The following is a 27,007-nucleotide window of genomic DNA, read 5'->3' as shown; positions in this document are numbered from 1 at the left end:
ACTTTATGCTGTTCTCTGTACCTGCCATAGTACACTACCAGTCTAACACCTCGTTACAAAAACTAATTCTATTTTTTTTAATTAAAAGTCCAGAATCTATCCTTACTCCTACCCTCCCTCATGCCTGCCTCAGCACTATGGCAACCAAGCATCAGTGCTACACATTTTCTGACTGTCAGGCAGCAACACAGGGATACTTCAATGTGTCACAAACAAGGTCACAACCCCACACTTAGTCCATGACCGACCTGCATAGATCATGTGGAATCCTTAATAATGACAATGCCTCCCAAAAAACCCAAACCCCACAACACATTCCAGGTTCTTTACTTACAAATTGAACCAGTTTGTTCTGATTCACATCAAAGAACTCTGTAACGCAATATTTACAAAGAGCTGGCACGCCCCTCGTTAAACACTTCCCCTTTCGCTACAGAAAGTCAAAGGGATATTCATTCAACTTAGGAAGCCTTATGGACAAGACAGGCACCACCGATCATGTTTCACAACTTTAATAGAATATTCTATCTATTCTGTACAAATTTAAAACACCGTATTAAGTTACAAATGTGTAAGGTAAGGCTGGAGCACTCTACATGCCTGGTCACAGTGTTGATACAGCTGCTATTCAACTGCTGCCAGAAGTTGGCGATGGATGCTGAAACTAGAAACGAGTACCTGAAGTGCCACACAACAACAAAAGTTAGTTTTGAAGACTTCAGAGCGTTAACTAAAACAAATTGTGGAATGGAATAATTTCAGTGTTGCCAGTAAGACACCAAAACATTAGATTTATTGAACTGAACTTTCATAAATTCCTGTGTTCATAGTGAAAGGTCCTTCCATGCTGGACACTAAGCAATAAGATACTGGAAATTTTCTGGTTCTTTGGCTGCAACCCCCTTCCACCGACAGCAACAGTTTGGCCTTTGTATTTTGATCTTCATCCAGAAGAGATGTCATTTTGATGCAAGTTCATTTCTTCTGTCTAGACTACTACCTTGAGACCAATTCAAATTATTTGTTTTACATGTACCCATATTGTATGCAAAAGAGGAAGAAAATTTTCAAGTATATTAAAAACTATTAAAAAGCACTATTCTGTCAAAGTACTTACAAACATGAATAAATAAATAGTAAGATGAACAACTAAGTCAAATATGACACCCCCTTCAATGAAGTAAAATTACTTCAATTCAATTGGTTTTACTGAGAAAATAAATATGACATTTAAAGCTGCTCAAGCACTAGTTCAATTTGTAGGTTGCAAGAAACATTAAAAAGGGGGGGAAGGAACTAGCAAAAAAAAGTCATATTGCTCTATCTGTTTCAGCTACCATACATGTAAATCCATTTACTTCAGCTTCTCGGCACATTCCTATTTCATAGTTTTCAATGTTTAACAAGAAAACGGATAATCCTCACTTGGTAGTCTGGACTATTCCCCTATGCATAGGGCAAAAGGCTCTAAAGGCCTACTGACATACTACAGTGTACCAACGGCTGTAGAGTGTGCTTTATTTAAACTTCCTATTTCCCAAATGCATTGAAGTTGCCACTGTACATGTTAAGCAATAAAGAAAAGTTAGTGAAAATCATGCATTTTTAAAACAAATTAATTTTAAGCATTGTTAATAAGATTGTGCTGCAGCAATGGAATATCCTGAACTGCAGGCCAGGTATCCAAATATTCGTTACACATTGTTCAAATATCACTTCCAAGTGGTATTTCCTTATTACTGTTGTTTGCATTCAGCAGGTTGGCTGGAATCTTTCTGTACAAAGGGAAAAAGGAAAAAAACCAAACAGAACAGTTAAAAATCAAAATGGCATACAAGAAAATACTTCAACAAATTAATGAATTGGCTGTGCAGTTTTGAATTAGCTACAGATATCATTAAGACATACAAAAAAAAGCTGCATGGAAACTTGAGCTAGATCATAAAGGTCTGAAGAGCAGTCACCACACTGAGTGGGTTTCCCCCTGCTCCCAGCTGCTTGGTACCCCATAATATTTTTCATCTACATTTGCCTGCTTTGCACTCCATCCAGCAAGCCAGAGGCTCCATTTGACTTTCAGTTCCTATTAAGCAGTTTAACAACAAACTGACATCTTCTCAGCAGCTCTGAGCAGGGAGGAAGGAAGGCTACTTATTCTGCAGCACGCTTGAGTTTTTCCTTAAAAGCCTTGCCCTTTCTGCTAAGGTGATAAAAACGTAATTAATGTGTTCATTTCTTTTAAGTTCTGCATCACCAACAGGTAGCTATTCAGCAGTTTAACACTGGGCAAGAAGTCCACATGTTAATCTGAATATGTAAAAGTAGAAACACCTTCATTAGGTAGTAAAACAACTTCCCCTTTGGCAAAAGGCAAAGGGGAAGGAGAACAAGTACTCAAACAGCTAAGAACGTCAGGTTTTCCACTGCACTTCTGGCTTTTTTGTTGTAAAACAGGATTCTTAGAAAGCAGAATTTATTCAGTGTATTTCCTGTTTGCTTCTCCCTCTACTACTCCTAATATAGTCTATTATAAACAAACAGGAGCCACAGAAACCTGCTGAATTCTAGTAAAGAAAAAATACAGGTATAAAACCTGACATCTCCAGTGTCACTGACCACGACATAAAGCATTTCTTGGTAAGTAAAGAAAAGCTTTATGTGTTGTAAAAGAAGCAAACATGCAAGAGTTCATTATACATCAAGTAACCAACAGCTAAGACAAGCATTTTGTCTGTAGTGAGGAAGAGCAGGTGCAACTAAGATACTGTATTGTAAGTTCTGCCCGACAATCTACACTAAACCCAGGCTATTTTTCTCACCCTCACTTAAACCGCTGCAGGGCTGTAGTGGTCACTATCGCTCCCACTGGAGGTCTGGATTAAAGCCAGATGCTGTCTCTTCTACGCAGACAGGCCAAAGACCTTGCAGACTTCTTCCTCCCCCAGCACATCTGGCTAACTTCAGCTTGATACTCTGTTATCTGCCTGGGGTTCCAAGTAACACTGATGTGACTTCATTGTCACTGATCTGGGACTAAATACAGCATGAATTCTGCCTTGAAAAGAGGGTTTACAAAGACCAAAATTAGCATTCTCTCTTTAAAAAAAAAAAAAATCTGACTGACAGCACTAATACACTGCATGCTACTCCATGCTACTCCCTTTCATCTAGAGGCAGGCAAAAACCAGCAACATTTTTATCAGAAAGCTTTCCAGATGTATTTTTTCTCCCCCCTTATGACTGCTTTGTATTTGAACTGGCCACACAGTTGTGCACAGCATCACTTCCCCTGCCCCACACACTCTAGATAAGAGCCATAATCAAGTAACAAAAACATAATTTAGAAAGTACTTAAAGATCTTTCCATCTTCCTCCTTCCTACCTATGTTCACCTGTTTTATTTAATTCAGACACACTTAGGTTGACCACTGCAACCACTTAAGCCAAATGTTAATGATCAGCCAAAATCCTTGTTATATTCTCTAATGAACTTCACTGTATTTTCTTTATACTTCGCTTTACTTCTATAAACATTAAAGTGATGTTATTGCATGTAAAAACTGAGTGACAGAGATTACAAAGGTCTTTCTTAAGGACCTTTCAGTGTTGATTACTGCTCTCAATCAAAAACAACAACAAACCCAAACAATTTAAGGGGTTCTCAGATGAGAGTCAGTTGTTGGAGAATTTTAGGAGAAATACTGCTAGTTGATGCTATTTTTGCCTTACAGTTGACAGCACATCCATCCTCACTATACATATGAAATGTTTAAGCAAGCTGTAAGTAATAAGGCAACGTCCCTAGATCCAAATTCTAATACAATCACTTTCTCCAACCGTTTCAGCAGCACGGCACCGCTCGTGCCACACGAGCCAGCACGTGAGCTCTGTACTGCCTTCAGCCACCCATCAGCCTCACAGAAAGCATCTCACAGCCTAGCCCTGAGATGACAAGGACACAGATCGATCACTACAGTTCTCTTCAAGTTACAGCTGCCCCATCAGGCACACATGTGTTGAAACTTATCTTTGGCCTCTGAGGGCTCCTGTAAGGGCAGGGAGCAGATCTCAAGCTGGGAGATCCTACACTCACTGCCCTCAGGCAAGGCTATAAAGCTCAAGCCCGCTCTCCCCATGGTGCGCAGTCTGTTGGTGACACTTGGTCAGCCAACCCCTACCGATCCATTTACTGGCCTTAGACAGACCCTGCTGCGTTATTTATCATGGAATCACAGAATTATTGAGGCTGGAAAAGACTCAGAGATCATCAAATCCAGCCTATGGCCCAACACCCCCTGTCCTAGCAAGATTTCCATTCATGCTCTATTTCCCTAAATTAATTTCCTGTCGTTTCTCAAGAGGGTGGTGAAGTGCATTGGCCAGGCAATAAAGACCAGAGAGACTTTAACTGGGAAAGATAAGGAGGAATTGCATCTTATTTTTAGATAAATTTAGAGGCAAATACATGTACTGAAGCTCACTACCAGCACTACAGACAGAAGAATTCTTCCTGTTGTAAAGAGATTCTCTGTAACAGTCACGAGCGATGACTTAAGTTCAAACGAAAAGTGGTATTTTTTTTTAAATTTTTATATCTTTAAAGTACTTCCTAATATTTACTTTCAGAGTTTAAACTACTCTGGGCCTTGGATTCCAGTTTGAGATGTTGTTCCAATGGGGATAGACAAGCTAAGTACATGTGACTCCCCCTCTGTTTTCTCCTCTTTTGCTAACAAGCATCAGTACAAAGCTTTTTTGCCACTGCCTCACTTATTGCACCACTTTGTCAGAATTTAACAACAATACTCTTGCTACAACGGACATGAACATTTTTCTTCCGGTAGGAAAAAAACCAGAAGAAACCTGAACTAATTAGCTCACATACAGCCCACTTGCTCAGACATCAGCAATTGTTATCCGCTGCTCACGGACATAGAGGACATGCATCAAATTTAAAGAGGGAATTTCACCCACAATTTACAGGATCACAGGGCTCAAATGGAGAAGAAAAGTAGGTCTAAAGTAATACTGCTTTCATGACTTTTGCACACATTGCATCCACCCATCCAATTAACCTGGTGTCCTACAGATTAGGGGCAAAAGCTCAAAGCATCTATGCCATTCATATTGGCAATTTAATCTTTTCAAACCAGATCTTTTTCACATAAAGTTACTGCTGAGAGAGACACTGATTTCTACCCCTCTCAAACAGATTAGGCAGGATACATTCCTAGATAATTCAAAGAGCAATTGAGTATTTACCTCCTTACTTTCACAAATCACTTTTTGGGAGGCTTCCCATCTGCTAAAGTAGCCATGCAGGCACAGGCAGCCCAGTAAGATCTCGTCCAACTCCAATTCAAGCAGTAGGCACTAAAGCTGATGTCCTTGCCAGCCAAGAAGGACAAAAACCTTTCAATATTTTGAATGTCTTACCATCAAATAGTTTGTTTAGGGGTCCTATAGCTACACCTTATCTTTGCTCATGTTTTAATCTATGACACTGATTGTGAAAAAGCAAGGGTATCAAACACAAACACAGGAAGTAAACTCAGCACTAACTGGAGCCAAATAAGCAAGCGGTCTAAACTGCCTCCTGCACAACTGGAGAGAATGCTTCAAAGGTTCTGAAAATGAATTTGCTGCTAACAGGCCCTTCTGGCACTGCCTTTCCCTCCAGCAGCTTTTTAGTTCATAATTCAAAACCTTGTCAGCTACTTCTCAATTCAAGCATAGCATTAGTAAGCCGAAATAAAGGCAGCTACAGGAATGGGGCATGCAAGCACACAGAAAAAATACACCAGACAACACAAGCTACATTATCTGGTTTTGCAGTGTCTTGTGAAGCTACTTCCAACCATCTGACTACTCAGTCTTCCAAAGCCACAATTTATATATAGCATAAGTGATTTGTGTAAGAGATGACAATGATCTGGTTCCAAGTGAACAACTCAAATGTCCTTGAAACTGACAGGAGTGAGAGAGGAAGGAAGGAAGAAAAGTTCACAAAGCAGAAAGTGTTGACATCTATGGAGCAAATGCAGTACAGCAAGAGAGACAGAGGTAATAGGGAAATAACTGAAGATGAGAAATTGGATCTGGAAGGAAAACAGATCAAAGAACAATTATTTTATGTGTACATGAGAGGAAATCTATTCTAGATAGAAGAACTGAAAGGCAAAGTGGAGTAGGGGACAAGGTGAAATAGGACCAGAAAAGATGACAAACAGAAGGATGGAAAGCAGGATCAGGGCTGGAGTCATAGGAGACAGAGAATTCTAAATTGACTTGAAAAACTGAAGCCAGTGGCTGACGAGTTTTATTTGTACGAAGGCAAGACAGCTGTGCAACAGATTGCAACGAGGTGACATAAACACTGTTGTGATGAATGTGCATCCTACTACGACAGGTGAAGGAACAGTGCAAGTATGTTGAAGCAAAATCATAGCTCAATTTTGATTTTAACAAAGGCAAAGAAAGGCATTATCTACGCAGAGAAGGAGTAAGTTGGAATAAGGTATTCCAAAGAAAACGAAAAAAAGACACAAGTCTAAAATACGAGAGAGAAAATAAAAAGCATGGAGCCTCTTGCAGGCATTTTCTCTATGAGGGTAATAAAAAGTGTACGACAACAGTGTATGACAGAAAGAACTTTTTTCTTCTTTTAAATACAGAGACAGATGAGCTGAGAACAATTTCTCTTCAGAATCATGCGAACTCAAGAAAAGACCTGTAAGAGTGACTGACTGTCTTTGTCAGGCAGCATAAGTCATGCTTGAAAAGACATACTAAGTAAGCTGATGACTTACAAGAATTAAAGAACAGAGGAAAGATTAAAGAAATAATCTGCAAGTACACTGGAAACAGTGAAGAGTTGCAACATCAAATTGGAAACAAGCTAAAAATAAAGTCTGACAAGTCTCAGTATCTTTTATCATATGTATATAAAATACAGTTTGATTCCTACAAAGGCAAAATAGAAATTGTGCCAAGAAGGCAGAGGTCATTCTGAAAAATGTAATTTAATGATATGATTTAATGGCATTCACCTCTATGTACATTTCTTTCTATGTTTTACTAATGAAACCTACTCTGAAGTCACCATTCCCCCATTTCTTTTCCCCATTCAAGAAAAGAAAAAAAATAAATAAAAATACAAGAACCAAACCAAAAAAACCCTAGAAAACAAGCCACGTTGCATGGCTACAAATGGGACTCTTGGAAGTTAGGTATGAATGGAATTCCACCTTACCTAGAAATGTATGAATGATAAACAGACTTAAATTACACCTAAATGGGAAAAAATTGAAAGGAACTGTCAGCATGAATGAAAAGTGAAATGTACAAAATAATACAGGAGGCAACAACCATAACCTTTCTAAGATACCTTAAGCTTTTTTCCTACAGAATACCAAATCCCTTAAAAGGATATTCGATACTTGGCACAAATACAGTTCGACTCTGAACTAACATTTTGTTCCTCAGCTCTCCAACTTGTTCCCATGACAGGCACACTGCTGCATTTTGGTCCTGCAGAGCAGAGTCAGAATGCTCAACTCTGCCACTCTAACCCCGTTTGATCGATCTTTCCACAAGACAGCCCTTCTTCAGCACACAGCATTTCTCATTAAAGAAAACCAAGCTCGATTCTTGATACAGTGACAAAGGCCATTTGCCAGTGGCATGATGACAGATACCAAACTCTACGTCAGAAGAGTTAAGCTGCTATTAACTGCTTTCACCCACAGACCAAGCACTTTTGCATGCCTTACACTTTTTCATCTGTGCCTTTATAAAAAAATTAAAAGCTGATGTTTTAAGAATTCAACAGTACAAGTCTGTTAGCACTGTCCCAGCTTCACTAAATGTAAGCATTAACTTTACCATGACTGAAGGACTGAAAAATGACTACAAGGAAGAGCAGTAACCCTTAAGGCAGAATTTTAAATCAGGTCTCACAACGTTTGAAATTCAAAGTTGAGGACTAATTTTTTTGTTATTTCTAGCTGCATACAGACTAGTCTAACCTGCAGCCATTGGTACAACAGAAAAGAAGAATTTAAGAAAAAAAACCAAAAAGACCAGCTAGTTGAGATTTGTCAGACTAATTATAAGTTGAAGTTCAACGACAGAATACCTGAATATTACCTTTCTAAAGGAAAAAAATACCATTATTATACAGATACACAGTTTAGAAATTACCTTTTTCTTGGTGCAGGTTGGAAGATAAAAACCTACATTTTCTCAATTTATGGAAGCAAACTTTTCTTTTAAAAGCAATTTGAGTGCTGAAGAAGATGAAAACATTGCAGTCACAAGCTAGAGTGGTCTGAGTTTTTTAATCATTTATTCATTGTTTTACAAACCATTATAAGCAACTTACATTGCTTACAATTATAGTCTGCGTTATGACTAAGCACACAAAACTCCTTACCTTAGGATCATTCTCTGTATCTTCTTCCTCTTCTCCCTCCTCTTCCCCCTCCAACTCCTAAGACAAAATAGAGATAAACTAACAGAAATTAAAACAGGTTAAAAGTGCAACTTTTTTGTAATGGAAAAAAAACCCCCAAACAACATTAGCAATGTATTTCAGAGTGTTTCAGATGTCAACATTAAAACTACTTGGGCTGACTTAAAAGAATTCAGCATCTTTAAAATCTTAAAGCAAAATCTTTAAAAGATTTAAAACACAGATTTAATGGATTATGCATGGCTTAAGGCAACCTTCCTACATAAATTGCTGCATTCTCCCAGCAATTTTTTAACTTCTACCTGACATATTATTTGGAATGTTACAGTTCTGGTATTAAGTACGTATGTCTAAATTTATTCTTTGTTTTGACCTCCTTCCTAAGAGTCTCTTTTTATTTAGATTACAGCGGACAGGTTACATATTCTTGCACAGGATTTTGCAGTATTTTCAACCTCCGTTGTACACACACCCACATCCAAGTAGTAACATCTGGCACTGGAGACAGATTAAAAACACAGAGACTCTTCTATCAAGACCCAGCTTAAAAAATTAAAATAAGAAAACATTTAGTCGCTCAACAGTCTAAGCACAGAATTCTGTACTGCAGTTTGCAAAGAGGGGAAAGAAGACTGCATGTGGAAGGCTGCCAGCTCACAGCAGACCCCCAGCTTGGTAACTTCCAATGTACTCTACTAAGGTGAAGTTAAAGACAATCCAGTACATACCTTTAAGCAAGGTTATTGTGGCAAGAACACCACAATAAAATAAAAACATAATTATCCGTAAAGGATATCAGTTCATTTACATATGATGTCACTTAGTGGTTTTGTATTCATGCAACAGTACCGTAAATGGACCAGAGCTCTCAGTATGCAAGAAATCGCAGCCAAAATTAAGCCTTTATCCTGAGCAGTTGCACGCTCTCCTCTCTCCTTTTACTTTACATTTAGCAAGGCCCAGTCTTCAAGCTTACGACAACTAAAAGCTGACAGCTGAGTTCCACTACTGCTTAAGTAATAGATATTTAAAAATAAGTCTGAAGGTTCTTATCATGCAGCACTCAAGGGGAAAAAAAAAAACCCTCTGTAATTTTTGACTCATGTCAGAAAGCAGCTTTCAAAATACCAGAAAAAAAAAGTAAATGTTCTTGCAGAAAGTACTTTTGTGAGTAGGAAAAACAGCTGTAGATTTTTCTAAATCAGAAAACTTGAACTCTTTTGAAAAGAAGTATCATACAAAAGAGCATTTATGAACAACTGCTTTCTGCTCCACATAGAACTATTTCTGGAACCAGAATGCAGTAGGTAATTAGTTATCTATAAAAAAATATAGCATGCATCTCACCTCCTCTTCACCTTCTTCACCTTCTTCAAACTGAAAAACAAAGCCAAGGTTTTATTAGCTCTGCTAATATTTGCACAAAATCATCTGCATTAATAGGACTAGCTTTATCAAATACAGTAAGTGAAACTAAGCCCCTTCTAGAAACAAAAATTAACAAAAAATTAACATTCAGCAAGCTGAATGACTCTTATTCCTACGTAACACGCATCTCTTCAGGTTATTATTCTTGTATAATTAATACCGCATACTAGTCTAACCAGAAACGAAGGAGAATGTTTCTATCCACATTATAAATCTGTATATGTATCTATATATGTATCTATATATGTATAAATTACACATACGTTATCATCATCCTCTATAGCTTCCCCAGTGAAATAAAGCACAGCACGAGGGACTATCCTTTCACGGAAGAAGTGCCCAATTTCAAAATCTGCTGCTAAAGTAAACTCCGAATCTTCATCCTGCAAAGGAAGTCAGTTTTATTTTTCTATTCAAAAAGTGACGTGTTACAGAGGAGCAAACAAAAGTATCTCAGAGTTACAGTCTGAAAATCATCACACTCTCATCAACATCCATTTCCAGGTCACACGTACTTTCAGTAACTAAGTCTAAGTCCAGATTTGCAGAACTGAGATTTATTTCAAGTTTCCTACTTTCTACATACAGGCTGCTGCCCTGCTAAAGTGACTTCTATGAAAAGGCTGGTTCTGACACCTGACACTACAGAAATGTTCAGAATGTTTCAGATTTTTTTTTTTCTTAAAAAATAATAAATCAGGTATCAGCCACACAGTAGTGCTGAGTGGCTGGAGAAAATAATGACCTCTTCCCAGGTTACCATTATAGATGTATTGGATTGTGAGACACTTAACAGCAAAATATCAACAGATTACTTGGCCAAGATGAAGCCTAGCTTTGTCAAAAGCAAAAATAATGATAAAAATAGACAGTACTTAATAAAAGCACCCAAATATACACTACAGGGATGTTTGGCAAAAAAAAGTGTGGCAAAGAACAATTGTGCAATTTCAGAAGTGAAAACTTACCAATGACTCTCCATCAGCAGATACTGCAAAAGAGAAGACGGTAAATTTAACAAAACACAGCATAAAGACTTTCTCATACCAGAAGGGTACTAAAGATTTATAAAGTCTTCTGAAGCTAACAAACCTTTACAGACAATTCACATCCATCATAAACTAAACCCACAGTAATTGCACCTGCAATGATTTTATGTGCTGCAAATATGAGCATCAAAGCTGCCATTTTCATGTCAAAAGGCTTTTGCACAGGAAATACTCCTTCTACAAAGATGGGTTCATAAGGCACATTTCTTCCTCTAAAGAGCAAAACAGTTTGTTTCTATATTAATGTTGTAATTACAGTAACAACTTTATTTTGCTAGAGCACTACTAGCCTTCTCCTCTCCTCAAACACAGATGCTACCACGCCGACTAATATTTTGTCATGAACTTACAAAGCACTGTTGAGAAGAGACTTAGTATTTTAACCAGTAAGGAACAAGGTGGTTTTTTTTCTCCTGTTTGATTTAAAAACAAAACCAAAAACAATAAGCCAACCCAAAACAACAACAATAATCTATCCTCCTGTACTCGGGTGCCACGGTGCTGTGACCATACTCTGAAAGCGATAATTTAGCTGAGTCTGTTCTCAAGTTGAAAATGCAAGTATCAACTGCCAGCAGATGTCACAGTCTTATCTTTCTTACACAGTTACTTCCAAAGTATTTTAAATAAATAAATAAAACCATCACAAGGTAAACAAACCTCCATCCCCTTCTGAAAGCAGCAACTACTTGTAACAAGTTATTTAAGTTAAAAGACATTACTCTAGCAAACAAACTCCAACTCTGAAGATACTTATCACTTTTTTTTCTTATTCCCATGCACACAGGGGTTTGCAGTGGCATTTAGAAGGAAGAGGTAGTTCATAACAGCCCAGAACTAAATCCATTTTGTCCATTTTGTTCAGTACATCTCTGAAGCCCACAGATTAAACTGGTTCTTCCACCCATATTTGAAAAAAAAATACAATCAAGAAGTAATGTTTCTGAAATCCATCTAAATTGTTTAAAATATGAGTACGCACCTAACATTAGATAACCAAGAAAATCATGGAGCATTTGGGATCACCAGTTAATCACAAAAGAAACCTCAGGAAGTTCCATCACCTAACACAAAGGTTTAAACAAAACCGGTACGCTATAATCTGACCAACAGCAGAAGAGATCTCTTCCACATGTTAAAAACCTCAAACTGCTGCATGGAGCCATCCTGTGGTCAAACGAGTCAACTTCTTTAGGGGATTGTACACGAGGCTCATTCCACACTACAAATGAATCCTGTTTACACAGCACATGAAGTTCTACAGAATACATCGGAAGGACAGGATCTGTTTCCATGGGCTGTAATTCCCTACCTTCCTCTAATAAGAAAGTATACAACGTAGCAGCAGCAACATTTTGTACGTTTAAGTTGTATAAATACAAACGCATATAAATAAAACACAACATATTTTTAAGAATTCTTGATTTCCAAGCTTACCCTTTATTGGACTGAAGAAGTTAAAAAAAGAATCATTAGGGACTTGTTTAGTAATTGTCCGAACTGTGCCACGGCCCTTGTGTTTCTGCTTTTTCTTGATTGTTTTAACTGTAACATTTTTTCCTTTCTTCCAGTCAATGGTACACCTAGAGACAACACGTAGGAAACAGCGTTTTAAACACAATACATCAGCGAAAACAAGGAACAGAGCAACAAACATCACACCCTTCACCTCTGTGTTCCAGTTACCAGAGTTTTGTAACCAAGAACATGATTAAGCTATTCCAGCAAAATTCCAACAGCTAAAAACTATTCTTCCAACAGTCAGACCAGTAGAAAACAAAACGGTGCATCCTCTCAAACTACTGGCCAAGACAGTGTCCAGTTACCCTAAAAATAAATGCACAAAGAGTGGCCGGGGAGAGGGAGAGCGCTCCTCAAAGAGCAGCGCTCAGACTGACTTAGCAATAAAGTACAGCACGCTGACAGAGTCCACGTTTTAGCTCCTTTCTGCTACTGTGCAAACCAAGACATTTATCTCTATTAGAAGTCTCTCTCCATCCACCTAGAGTTTTACCAGTACTGCAGGGGGCAAAGAATCAATGGTAAACACATCTAGCTCTCTTCTGACTGAAGTAAGGGGGGGTCACGGGAACCCTTAAGTGCTTCAAAATACCTTGTCCTATGGATAAATGGTCAAATTCAACAGTTTTACAATTCACCTGTATAAAATCTCACAGAAATGTTTTTCTGCTCTACTTATTTCAGTATGCATAACCTTTATCAGGGAATTATGAACTGAAATCCCAGTTTTGACATACCAGCAATTTTAGCAAGGAATTCCTCCCCAAGACTTGCACAGAAAACATTTTAATATAATTAACTAAAGTTTTCTTCAGAATGGACTAGCCTTTTACTTATGTACAACTTTCACTAGACATTCAAGTAGACACTTTTGTCTCACTGAGGGTGAGGACTCAATTCAAAAGTCAACATGTAGCACTAAAAGCCAAAAGGTTTTGAGGTTGTCAGGGTACCTTCAGGAAAGCAAGTAGTTGGCATTTAAGTGTTTAAAAAAAACCCCCAAAACAAACTTTCTCACACCAAAAAGAAAAAAAACCCAAAACCTCCCACCAAAACCTAAACCCACATCCTTGAAGGTATAAAGAAAAAAAACAAAAATAAACCCACAACACAAACCCAACGGAAAACACACACCAAGGAACTTTGAAAAATAAGGTACAAAAATGATTTTCAGTTATGGCAGGTCTGCTCTGGTGTGACACTGAACACTGGTAACACAGCAGAGATCCCTGATGGGAAGAGAAAGGGTTAGGTTCGATAGAACTATCTTTTTACCCAAAAATACCCTTCTAATGGGCTGCTGTCCAACTCCCTAGACTTCCAAAACAGAGACAAGAATTCACCACCCCACAGTCAATTTCTGAACACATTTTGCCAAAAAATTGCTGCATTAGTCACAACTGCCAGAACCAAACTGCACAACCAGTATGTTCAGCACTAAAACAGGCTGAAAGAACAGCTCACATGTACGACCAAATCCCGGTGGATTCAAAGTACTGCTGGAATAAAAATGGCTGAGATGAGGAAGAGTCCAATAGAGTCTAAGGCTGCTTATCAGACTGAGGATGGAAGGGGTTTATGATAATTACTAAAATTAATTTACCCAGTTATCTGGAAGTAAAAGGTTTGTTACCTCATTAGTGATCTATTACATTTAAAAGGTGTAAGATTTAAAAAACACTATATGTTAAAACATATCTCTATGTATCTGCTACTTTTGCATGCTGAGGCTAAGATCATCATCAACCCTACAAATATCCCAGTTTTTAAGTCAGCAAAAACTTTAATCATCTTCATTTATCATTATCATCACAGCAAGAGAAAACAACATCTGAAAAACACAGACTGTTAATTCATGTTTTCCAAATTTCAATTCTTCCTTACCCCTCACAATCAACTATTTCAGGCCCTTCAAACGAAAAGGGATCCGTCTTGTCTGGCTCCGACTTCATCTTGTATGTTTTCGTCAGGACTGAATTAGAAAAGTAGTCATTGGGCCCAAAGTGGAACTCTAATGAGAAAGACTGGAAGAAAGATCCATTATAATTTTATGTTACCACTAATTCTTATCTCTGAAGTAGTGAATAAGCAGAATTATCGTTAATCAAACTCTATAAATATACGGGGGGAGAGGAAAAAAAAAAGTTTGATAGCAAGCACATCTTTCAAACTACAGCAGAAGCAGGAAATGAAGAATGTCAAGCACTTCTAAATGCGCAGGAAGCTCTAACAACCTCGGCTAGTATTAACAATCAAATTATAATCAAGTAATTACTACATTTCATTCACCTTTACATATAGAACTGCTGTCCTGAAAACAAGACTTTTCTCAGAATACTTATTTCTAAAGGCTGCTTTTGTTTTCTGTGGTAGGCATCATCCTTTGACCAGCTATAATGTTGTCAATTCTGAAGTCATTTTGAGAGCAGAATAAACACCTTCAGGTTGTGTTACTTCCCCCCTCCATGATTTCCAGGGACTTTATTTCTAATTAAAAAAATTTTAGACTGCAGGAGTCTGTACTTAAACAGTATGTTCCACCACAAACCAGAGGGTTTTTTTTCTTACAAAAACCCACCAGTCTCATAAATTGAAGCCTAAGGCTATACATCTTAACAGGTTACAGCCTGAAACAGGTGTTTCTATTTATGTTTAAGCCTCCTATAGCACCTGAAAACTGTTTGCAGAAATTAAGTTTCTTACATGGAAAACAAAAAGACTCCAGTTATAGGAAACTGCAGCACACACACCACATCCATTTTGAAATCTGTAAAGCTTTCAAAACTGCTTGCACAACAGTATGTATGTCCACTGCGCACACAGCATCAACCACACACTATTTAAAACCCAAACTGCCCTGGAACTGAGGAAACAGTAACCATTTTCAGCAGGTTGCTTTAATTACTTGAGGGGGGAAAAAAATCTGCAGGTCAGTTCACCAACACAGAATGGCTGAACATCAAAACCGCCATCATGACCACACCTACCACAGAGCCACAGCACATCTAGCAGTTACCTTCAGTATTTTACTTACTCCTGCAGCAATATGCCTTAAGAACTAGACCTAATGCATGTACAAAATAGATTTTAACTGGCAAGAAAACTAGCCTTGAACATACTTCCCCAGGCATTCTTCAGACTCAGGCCAGAAAATGATCTTTTATCACCCCAAGTCCACCTGGCAATCCTCTTTTTGAAAGCCCATCATGTGCCAACAGGATAATTGCCAGGACAACAGTTTGATCATCAAACCTATTTGACCCTCGCACATCAGCTGGCAACATCAGCCTTCCCAGCTCACATGCTCACAGCTTAAGGAAACAAAGTCACTGGGAAACAGATTCACCCAGGGATATCTGCGCTGGCTTCACATGGCCTCTCTCAGCTTTACTTCCACTTTAAAGCAATTCAAGACAGCCAGTATGGTTTTGAGGGTGTCTTCAGGTAAGGCAAATCCCTCTCTGGCAAACATGCTGAGGGCAAGAGTTACAAACTTGGCTTACCACTGCCAAGGACAAATGCTTGCACCCAAATAATCCCACAAACTGTCACTGGGGTTACAAACAGGTAACCAGTGGCACTACTTAGCATGCAGGATCCCAAGGACTAACAGGACAAAAATACCTGCAGAGACAGCATTTCTGTATTTCTCTCTATACCTACTAATCAGAAGACAATAAGGAAAAGCTTCAAGTTCCACACACCATTTGCAGTGTTGTAACAACCCTTGCAGTAGGCTTTATTTGGACGCCTTTGCTGAGATACCGGCTTACTTGTCTAGCACGTATTTCTAAATTTTCTCTGTAGTATGAGATGCTCTCAAGAAGCTTAAAAAGAGAGAGAAGTTTCTTATTTTAAGCTACTTAAATTATACCCAGCTGCATCTCCAGGTCTCAATATGTTACCTAAGGATCCTGACGTTCAAATAGGTACGTAAATAGAAATATTTACACAAGCATACCTAAGTTTATTCATATGATTATAAGTCATAAAAAAAGCAGCAAATAGTAAGGGAATTGCTTATGCTCCATGCAGGTAGTTTATATAAACAGGTTATAGCAAACAGAATTTTGAAGCACCATCACCGCACACAGGTAAATCTACTTTTGGAGGACTGTAGCTACAGTACATCACTTTGGCTCAACAGTAAATCAGAAAATTCTTAACTACCACGTATTTCTTTTTAATCTAATCCCCAGAAGAATTACTGTATTTATTGCAGACTGGTTATGTGAACTTTTTACAGTACAAAGCTACTACTGCTACACCAATTTTTCGATAGCCAGAGAATTTCAGACAAGACAGACACACAACTGGCTACCCGGTTTCACTCAAGTAGTCAGGAATGCATCCTTTTGTCTCCAAATTCAGAAGGGACATGGAAATTGTCAGCCTTCCATTATTGGATTTCATGTAGCACTGGAATGGAACCTATTCACAGAAATATGCTGTCAAGAGGTTACGAACAGTGCAAGACAAGATGAATCCACTGATATTTTAAGAGTAGTTCTTCAGCTTAAGGTACTCTAAACCAATGCTGAATGGAAACATGAAAATGCTCTAGGTAAACACATCTATTCCCAAATAATCCAAACACCACTGAATAAATATGCTTCAAGATAAAAATCACAAGCTTCGTAGAATACTTTGTGCTTCAACAATTCATTTTCTTCATAAAACTCATATCCCTAGCCATATTTAGGAACTTAATTTCCAATTTTTCTGTCCATACTACATCCTTGCTTATTATCAGCTCAAGTGTTTTGGTAGTAAAAAAGGAAAGACAACCAGGCCAAAAAAACCCCACACTTTGCTTCAGCTGTTATTAACCTTTAAAAGGTACTTTGAGAAATTCCTTCTATCTTTCAGATATGAGGTTTCAATGAAGCTTTTCTTGCGTTTATTTCAGACTTTGTCAGAAGACTGGAACTCCATAAGACAAAGCAACAACAACAAAAGCCCAAATGTAAGGAAAAAGTCACAAGGATGAAGTTTAAAGAAAGGATGTGTAGGCTCGAATCACATCCTTCTCTCTGCCTCCTCCTCAAAAGGAGTTCAAGGAATAAGTCTAGTCTGCGTGAAATCACCAACAGAACAACTTTGTAACAAGTCTGTTCCTCTACACTGCATTTAAACAAGAAAAATCACTTCCAAAACAAACAAACAAAAAGTTGTAGTTTAAAAACTACCCATTAGGTTCATTGAAGATAGCCCTTAATATTTTTTTTTCTATGCTTTTCAATAGGAACAGTATCATCATTGTTTTTGATTAATATTACAAACATCTCTTCTTTGGATGAAATATTCAATACAGTAAATAGCACCCAGATTTTTTTCCAATTTGTTTTAAAAACAAAAGCAGCCATGGAACTTCACTAGTAATAGTAGCTAGTTTGGAATTTGAGAGAGAGAAAGAAATGGAAAACTTGAACAGAATTGAGCTAGAATTTTAATCTAGAAACTACAATGGTATCACAGATGTCCAGACTAAGGATGAAAGAACGGTCAGGAAAGCTGAAGATAAATCTTTAAAAGGCCAAGCATGAAGATATTAGCCTAGAAAGAAATGTCCGCACACGTTTCAGCCAAAGAGAACGGAACGAAAATTTTGAAATGCTGTTCACTTCATCATCACAATCTTCACAAGAAACAACCAGAGAAAACTCACCATAGGCTGTCCAGGTTCAGAAAACTTAACTTTAATATCCTGCAGATGTTTCAAGATTGGTTCATCATATTCCTAACAAATACATAAATAAAATTTCTAGTCAGCGTGTAATATTTAGAAGTACAAAATCTAGCCTAGCTTGCCTGTTAAACCTGTTCTTAAGAAAGAACCAAACCTTATAACTGTTGAATAGCTGCAGTTAAAGTTCAGTTTTGGATCTGAATTTCTTAATTGTAGTTGCAAATACCATGCCAAATTCTCAATCATTAGGTCTCATTTTCAGTAAACAAACCTGATATCATGCTATATGTGTGAGCATTACTAAAATTAACTTTATTCAGGATATATTCTTGCTGGTGAGACTCACAGCTTCAGGGAGTTCTTCCTCAACAGCATTCAAAGCAATTAACACAACTGCAGGTAAAACTACATAAGCTATTTAACTAGATTTCAACAAATCCATGGGAATGCTTATAATATGCTTGCAGAAGTAATCCTTGATGGACTAAATTAACTAAACTTCAGTAGAACAGCCTATGTAAGCAGTTGTATAAACTCGCATTTTAGCAGCTACTGTTACAAGATCATTTCTTGAACAATCCACACTGTTCAGCAGTTTGGGTCAGCTGTTCTGCTTGTCCACTATTAGCCTTTCAAGCACCTTCAGGAACAATATGAAGGATTCTGAAGATTTAAAGATTTGGTCTCTCATACACACACCACAAGCACTCACTATTAACTGGAAAAAGTAACAATTCATTTAACACATACCAGATTTTATTCTTTTCAGAGAAACTTACTTGTACTAATTCACTTAACATATCTACATTCCTAAAGATGGTAAACCAGAAGTCTGGAATTCCTTTGACATTTGCCTCTTCCGCTTCTGCTTTTTCTTCTATTACCACTACGTTTTTCAGGTCTCCCTGTGAAACAAATACAGAAACATTTAAGAAATGAAATCACGACTTCTTAATGTATTTATTAAATGTATAAAACATTTCCCATCTCCAAAGGTGCATTTAAGCAACATTTAAAATTCACGCTGCTTTTTCTCTGTAAATGAAGAGACATGAGGCTTATTTACACAATTAAATATATATACATTTAATTCAGATTTACTCATTTGGAATTCTTCTGTATGAGATTAAATAGACCTAGTGAGTTTCACTCATCTGACAAACAGAAATAATTAAATACACATTTCTATCTTTTTGAAACAGAACATAAATAGATTTCTATTAATCTCGTTCCTGTAGCTCCATGTGCCATTTACAGTGTTTCACTGAAAAATCCGAAGTTCAACTTGGCCCTCTGAAGTACTGTTTTAGCTTCCCAGTTTTGCAGAACACTTGGCAATTTAGTTTTTTATGGTTACTTTTATTAGTACACAATCTTCAACTATTGAACTTTTGTGATACAGGATTCCCTACAAATAATTGACGTCAAATGTTATTCAAAAGAACAACCAAGTCACTTCATCCCCAAAAAACAGGGCATTCAGAGTCTGAATTGGCTGGGTTGCACTTTTCCTTTTACACCACTAGATAGCAGCAAATATTTAAGATTTTCTGAACAGCAGCTACTTGGGTTATGACTAGCCAAGAATAGGAAATAGCAATTCATCTGTTACCTAGACGTGCTTCTGATCTTATAATTGCACCGTTAATTAAACCAAGCCTAACAAACTTTTTTTGATTATGTACATGGAGTACTGTATCATGCTATATTTCAGGAGATCATTAAAAGCAAGAACCATTCGCTTTGTATACAGAACAGCATCCAAAGGAAACTGAAGGAAAACGGGCTAAGGGAAAAATGCGAAGAAAACCTGACAGAATGGCAAACACAGCATTGTAAGCAGGCTGCTTCTCTGAAAAAAATCAACAAGCTGTGAGTATACATCTCTAAAAACGATGGCAGGACAGTAAAAGGCAGCCTAGAGATTATATTTTTCTTCCTAAATCTAGACAGCTCCTACTCAATAGACAAGTAGGAATCCAAAAGCCCCCAATTCCATTTTACAAATAGGTGATGTGTCTCATCTGTATTTATGGAAATGAAAGCTAATTATGTCCCCCAAAATAAAGGGGACAAGCAGACAAACAGCCACCCTTCTATCATTTTGGGGTATCATGTAGCACTGGAATGGAACCCATTACCAGAAAGATGCTGTTAACAGGTTACGAACAGTGCAAACAAAGGCAGTTTTTCAATTAATTCTAGTTAAAAATTTGAAAAAAGGCTAAACTAGAAGTTAAAAAGCTTCCACTGGGCATAACTGTATTTGTCTCAAAAGCACGTTACTGATAAAACCTTTATTTCTGAAAGATGAGTCTTTCAACGGAAAGCACTGTACGGGAATCGATTCTGACACTTCAGTACATCTGCAGTTCGTTACTCAGCTCATACTCACAGCCAGTTTCTCTTCTTCCTCATTTTCACTGTGCCACTCTGACTCTGCATCTGTGGGTTCAGCTTCTCCATTAATAAACTCTCTTCTCTGTGTCAGAAAAATCAAGAATGTAATTGAAGACGTAAAATTATGTATTTGCAACAGAACTGATGTGGCTAGGAGGAGACAAGGATTATATGTGTAGTCTTCCCACCTTATCAAAAAGGGGCTGATAGAGTGCCGCGTACTTTCTCTCTAAATCATGTACTTCTTCATAGAATTTAGCTTCTATATGGGCACATTTCACCTGGAGCTGTTTCAAGGCATCAATTCTTCTTTTCACTGCTTTCGGTAAACTGAAAATCAAACATTTATTTTCAGGTTAAAAGTTAGTCGCCTCAGCATTAGTTAACGTATCACTGTGAAATAGGTCGCTACTAACTAAATACAATTTTTAAATAAAAGCCTTATGTCAAATGCACGTATTTCTTCAAAACCTATTTTAGAAAGTTGAAATACTCTCGTCCTACCCAAATTGTTCTCAAACACATTATCTTCTTTTCTATTCCCTGGGGCCACCACCCTCTCCATGTCGTTCAGAGATCTGAAATTAATACCTTTGTGCACATCTAAACTTTGAGACTAGAGCTGTCCTGACCATCTACGAAAAATAAGAACCGTGCGTTCCACAGGGAAAGCTTTCAATTCACAGGTCATACTCAGAAACGTACATGCTGCCCACCTGTACATTAAATTATTAAGCATTTATATATAGTCAGGTAAAAGGAAATTTTTACAGCTCTTATTTTTTTTAAATAGGTCTACCAGCTATTCCCAGTTGAAAAATAAAAGCACAAGTATCTACAAAGGGAAAATTTTCAAGTTTAAGTCTACTCTACAGTTAATATAAAACTTAGCTTCAAACTAGGGATTTACAGGTCCTGAACTTTCGACTACATCTGAGACAGCAATCATACAACCAGTGCGGCGCATTGTAATACAGGTCTCAGAATGAAACAAAAGCAGGGGAGGGTAGTTATTTCTAAGCAAAATAGTAACAGCCAAGGTAAATAATGAACTGAACAAAATTTTGGTTTCGGTTTTGCGTAAGTAAACTAGTACTTCGTTCTTCCTTCCACAAGTAGCCCACTATGAATCATGGTTTAAGTCACTCACTTTTCTTGGTGAATCATTTATTCTAATCTCCTACTTTAATTATACACTAATAACATTTTATTACACTTTCAGTCTTTCAAGAAATTTATTATGCCCTGCACTTACGTTTCAATGTAACTTGAAGGAGTAAGTGCTGTGTTGTCAAGACGTTCCTGTAACGCTGCCAGAACTTGTGGATTTTGCATCACTTGGTCTGCCAGCTTTTCTGTGAAGACAGAGAACCACTTTTAAACCAAATTTTAATATATTTATAATGCTTTAATCATAGCGTGTATCTTACAGCAGTCACAGTAAAATACTGTTTTCCATACCATAGCACCACTATAGTTAACTAGTAACTCAAGTAAAATTACTTTAGGATCACATTTCAGAAATATAAAATTGGATAATGATAAAAACCACACCTTTCTCTTTGCAAACTTATCAAATACTTGCTTTTAAAACTACTACACTGATGACATGAAAGGGAAGACAGGAAATTTGCTTACGTAAGAAATTGCAAAATAGGAGTTTCTCTATCCTTCCTCTGTATTACCTGTAGCTTACAAGCCACATAGAAATTTGCAAGAGAAGAACCTTCCAAGAGAATGACACTTCCAAGACACTTGTAGAAGTGTATTCCAGTTAGTCTGACTCATGAAAAAATGGATGAAAACTTGGTGTACTGTACAACAAAGCAGGACAGCACTACGACTATTACTTGACAACTACTAATTCCTCACATTGAGATACTTTTACAACCTGTAAGACTATGATTAAAAAAACCCCACAACCTAAAGAACATTCAATGACTACATGTGAAACGTATTTCGCCATAACTTGAAAATCTGAGCATTCAGGTTGATAACAATGCAACTGTAGCTTTTCCACACACGGAATCAGTAACTGTTGAATAATGCTTTCCAAATTACCTCTAGACCTTCCAAATGACAAATAAAAGCAACAAAAGGATATATAATAAAGATACATTTTCCTACAAACAAGATAGAAAACAAGAAGTATATGAACAGAACTGTTCATTTTAATAACTACAAGGATAAAAATTACTTGTTGTTAAAAGCCAGTCTCAACAGGCCTTACTGCAAGTGTCTATTTCATGCCACACTGAAGCATCCTAGTCATAACATAAGCAGAAATACTTTGTCACAAAAATACAGTCTTGTCTTTGCTCTTAGCTGCACATAAACATGGGAAACAAAGTGAACAGTTAACCTAGAAACTATTGCTTTAACTTCAATAGTGCAGACCTCTGTAGTTATGCCTAATAATTTTGGAATTATACATAAAGAAGCTTCAATGCACAAGGCAACAGGCTTATTCCAACCCTTGCGATGTCACCTACTAGTATGTATCTTACCTTTTTTGTCGCTTGCATTTTTAGCAGCTTCCACAGAATCTGAAGCAGTATCTTCTGTTTTACTAAAAGAATTAAAAATGTAACATTAAAAAGGCATCGCTTTATAAAAATCTTAACATTTAAAAACAAAAGTAGTCTGAATTTTCAGTGTTTACTACAGGCATGCCACTAAATGACATGTATTCATTTTATGTTTTCAAGCCTCTCAAAACTTAAAAGTTGGAATATGAAACCAGATCCCCTAAGACCAATAGGACAAAAAAGAAAGGCAAACAAACCAACTCAAACGAAATATACAAGTCCCAAACCAAAAATAATTATAGGTAAATTCATCTCATTAAGAGAAGGGCTGGCCTTTCATCTGTACTGGGTCACACTGCTCAGGAAAATGATACCATTCACAAGTGAAAATACAAGACACCCTTTTTGTGTAAGTGATAAAGAAAAGCATGAGAATGGATACAGGTGGGAAAAGATAAACAAGAGATCAAAGCTCTTAGTTTCAAATTTCTGTATCAAGTTGTTTTACTATTCAAAACCCTTGCTTTTACTCTAAAAATTAGAGCTGTCCCTGTCCTCCCCATCTCCCTGCCGCAAGGTCTTCCATCCCACTTTCCGTGCTGGAGAAAGGGAGGGCCCAGAATGAGTCAACAGCCAGCAAGCAATCCTTGTGTTCCCTGCCAGTTTATAGGTCACAAAATTCAGACTGGGTATTGCTGAAATTAACCCTAACTCAGATAACAAAGGGAGAAAAGATATCATATATGCAAATGGGTATTACAAGTTACTGGATAGACTAGCTGATCTGGCTTTCTCTGGTGCGCTGCAAGCCTCAAAAAACAAACATTATACACGTATTTCCATCAGTTTGACAACAGTTATTTGTTGCAAAAGTGCTATAAAAACTAAGAAGTAAAACATTACCTTTTGCTTAAATCATACAGATCAGAGAAACACCAAGAATCAGTGTTTTATTCAAGCATTTAAAACATTTAAATATAAACAATGAAAACTCAATCAACACAATGGAAATTACATTAATCCAAGAGGAGAGTAACTCTGCATCCAGTACACTACAATCTCAACTCCTCCAGTGCTCAATGAGCATTTTGTCCTTGCCCTAAGGAATCACAGCCTAGTTAAGACAATGTTAGCATTTTATCCTTATCTAAGTTTGGTAATTCATTCTTCACAGGTAAAAAATACTCTCCCACAGAAGACCTGATTCATAGTCAGCACCAACTCCCTTGACTTAATTTCAAAACCATCCAACATACCTGTTATCTGCCATCTGTGTGCCTGTATCCAGCTGCAAGTTAAAACACAACGTTCAAAAATAGTTTCATGGTAATCTGTTTAACTCAAAGAAAATTAAAATAGAAGAGGTCATTGTTTAAAACCTCAATACAATTAAAAGTTGCTAGTTTTGCTACAAAATTCATTGTGCATAATCTCTTACAGTAAAGTGAATAGCTACCATAATGCCCAATCCACACTGAACTTGGTCACAGGATTTTTTAACAGTCTGTTAGGTGCTTCTAAACTTGTTTTTTCTGTTAAGTATTCCAGATGCTAATCCGTTTCTATCAGGTCATAAGTCTTCATTCTGAAGACAAGTGTCATACTTTCCTAGATTAGCTCTGAATTCTGTTAAAAAACATCAAACCAAAGAGGAAGATATATTATTCTCTAATTCCTTGACAGTAAGCACAATAAATAATTTATTTTTAATCTCTGCATATACTATATTACAATGCTTGATTTGAAAACCATGAAAGTTCACATTAATGACAACTTCAGAATGACTTTTTTTCTATGTCACCTGAAAAGAAAAAATATGCCTCACTTGCCTGTCTAATAAGGGCTATTTTTGCGAATAGCTGCTTCTGCTATGACAACCTAAAACTGCTGCTAGATAAAGAGAAGCAAACACTGAAGGAAAGAAAATTATTTACGAAGGGAAGGGGTTTTGACAGCAGCTATGAAGGCACAATCCCCTATATAAAGATTTGCCTTGAATTTATTTATCAGGAGTGAGAAAACAAAGAGGAGACACAGAAGCTTAAGTCCTGGTATTAATGATGATTGGAACCAAGTTTAGCACAGCTACCCCAGCCCCCAAGATCTAAATTTGCTCTCCTGAGAAACCAGAGGGAGCCAGATTGCCTAACTTATTTTGCTGTTACTGCTTTACCAGGGTGAAATATCCAAGCCTGTACACCTATCTTAGTAACAGAGATTTGATTTTTTTTTCTCCCCATTCTAAACAGCTCATCACAAATCCAAAGTTACCACTACATACCATACAGAAGCATAGGTGATATTTTCCACTATCATCAAGCTTGCAAGAAAGCAGATGCTAGTCTGCAAGTCAAATTTAGAATAAAAAAATACCTTCCATCACTCATGAGAGTCAACAAGTCCGATTTCTTAGATTCTATAAAGGCCAAGCAGGCTGATCTCTAGCTCAGCTTCCAACACAGGGCTACCAAAGAGGAACCTAAGAGCTAATGACATGTTGAGTTGCAAAGCAGGGGCCCAGAGACTGCCTGCACTCACCCGTCTGGAAAAATGACAACTCCTGCTCTACGCCAGCAAATCAATGCTTTCACACCCACTTAAATAGAGTTGAAAAGCAATGTGCATTTACAAAAGTACTAAAAGTATACCTTAGATTATTCCACAGGAAGTAGAGCTGCTTAATTAATATCTACCAAAAAGGCACGAGCCCACGCTATAGATGAAGTAGAGGAACAAACAAAAGGGGCTTCTTGTAGACTAGGCACTTTTCAGCAACCCAGGCATATTTATTTGCAAACACTTATTCTTGCCTTGAACATAATAACAGAAAGTGGCAACACCAAAAACCATCCCCTCAAGAAAACAAGGATTTTACTACCTTACAGCTGAGGAAATAAAGGAGCATACATGAGTCTTTCCTTCCACAGCAGATAAAGAAATGATTAAAATGGTAAGACATAGCAAATTGACCTAATATCAGAGTTCAACCAACAAGTTACATGATCCCAGTCACTACTGGCAGAAGCAACTGCAAGCAACTAAAAATGCAGACTCGTGTTACTTAAAAATTAGCCTCAAAGACTAATCTCTTTCAACTTAGGCCTAGTCACAGAGCTAATGGAAAAACCTACTCCACGTAGAAATTATTGTACTCAGTTGTTTGTGCTCTATTTCCTGCAGTAACTACTTCTCAAGCCTGCTGAGGGTTCTCATTCTATCCTCACTCATGTTCAGAAAACATGGAATAAAGTTCCCATAACTTGAATATTTCTTAATTATCAGTTTAATTAATCTCCACTGGTACAGACATGAATCGGGCATGTTCCAACAAAAGCTATTCACCTAAGTAACAAGAAACAACAACAAAAAAAGGAAAAAAAAGAGACACCATTCCCTAGTGCAAATACATACTTTAAGTCTTGTTTTGCTCCTCAAAGTTGTTCCTTCAGCAACTAGAAAGTAAAAAGAAGTATATAAATAAGTAGCTCTCTTACATGCCCACTTGCATTACAGCTGTCTTCCAATGACTTAAGTGCTGCAGAGTAACTAACAACACTCTTCAGTAAAAGATGGTGAGGGTAGGAGAGGGGAGAGCAAGGTGATTTTAGTGAGACCGAGTTAAACGCACATCTAATTGGAAAAGTACAGTAGCAAAGCACCAAGTCTTTGTACTTATTGCCTTAGTTATCTTCCAAGCAAGTGAGCTCAGTTTCCTGACAATTAAGGCATTAAAAAGCTACCAGAACTGCAAGAGAATAACAGCGTAATGTAGCGTTATCATTGCTACCACCACCAATAAGAGGCCAAATTGATCTTATTTCTTCTGCACAGTTCACTGTTTTGACTAATGCAAACAAGTTTTGGGGAAAGGGGGGACTACATCAACCACTTGTCCCACAAAGCAAGCTGCTGCAATTTG

At 37.4% G+C, this 27,007-nt stretch overlaps 1 protein-coding gene across 1 annotated transcript; it reads right to left on the bottom strand.

Moving 5' to 3' along the window:
• Positions 1–496: 496 nt before the first annotated feature.
• Positions 497–24,358, bottom strand: NAP1L4 (nucleosome assembly protein 1-like 4). The gene is made up of 14 exons (XM_009869181.1): positions 24,345–24,358; positions 23,068–23,129; positions 21,816–21,915; positions 20,749–20,890; positions 20,556–20,642; positions 18,940–19,065; positions 18,140–18,211; positions 14,356–14,495; positions 12,388–12,533; positions 10,870–10,892; positions 10,165–10,284; positions 9,821–9,850; positions 8,435–8,491; positions 497–1,775 (listed from the first exon to the last, which is right to left on the bottom strand). The coding sequence occupies exons 1-14, from the start codon at positions 24,356–24,358 to the stop codon at positions 1,737–1,739; spliced, it is 1,158 nt and encodes a 385-aa protein (XP_009867483.1). The 3' UTR covers positions 497–1,736.
• Between the last annotated feature and the right edge of the window lie 2,649 nt (positions 24,359–27,007).

This window comes from Apaloderma vittatum, unplaced genomic scaffold (assembly GCF_000703405.1).
Source record: "Apaloderma vittatum isolate BGI_N311 unplaced genomic scaffold, ASM70340v1 scaffold12005, whole genome shotgun sequence".
Lineage (NCBI taxonomy): Eukaryota > Metazoa > Chordata > Aves > Trogoniformes > Trogonidae > Apaloderma > Apaloderma vittatum.
The sequence above is the reverse complement of the archived record's forward strand: the minus strand, read 5'-3'. Positions and strand labels throughout refer to the sequence as shown.

Coding starts and splice junctions, on each gene's coding strand:
- NAP1L4 (XM_009869181.1), bottom strand. Junction 10,893..12,387: donor CTTCTTCAGTCCAATAAAGG/GTAAGCTTGGAA, acceptor TCTCTTTTGCAG/TATCTGCTGATGGAGAGTCA. Junction 1,776..8,434: donor ATACAGAGAATGATCCTAAG/GTAAGGAGTTTT, acceptor CCCTTTGTACAG/AAAGATTCCAGCCAACCTGC.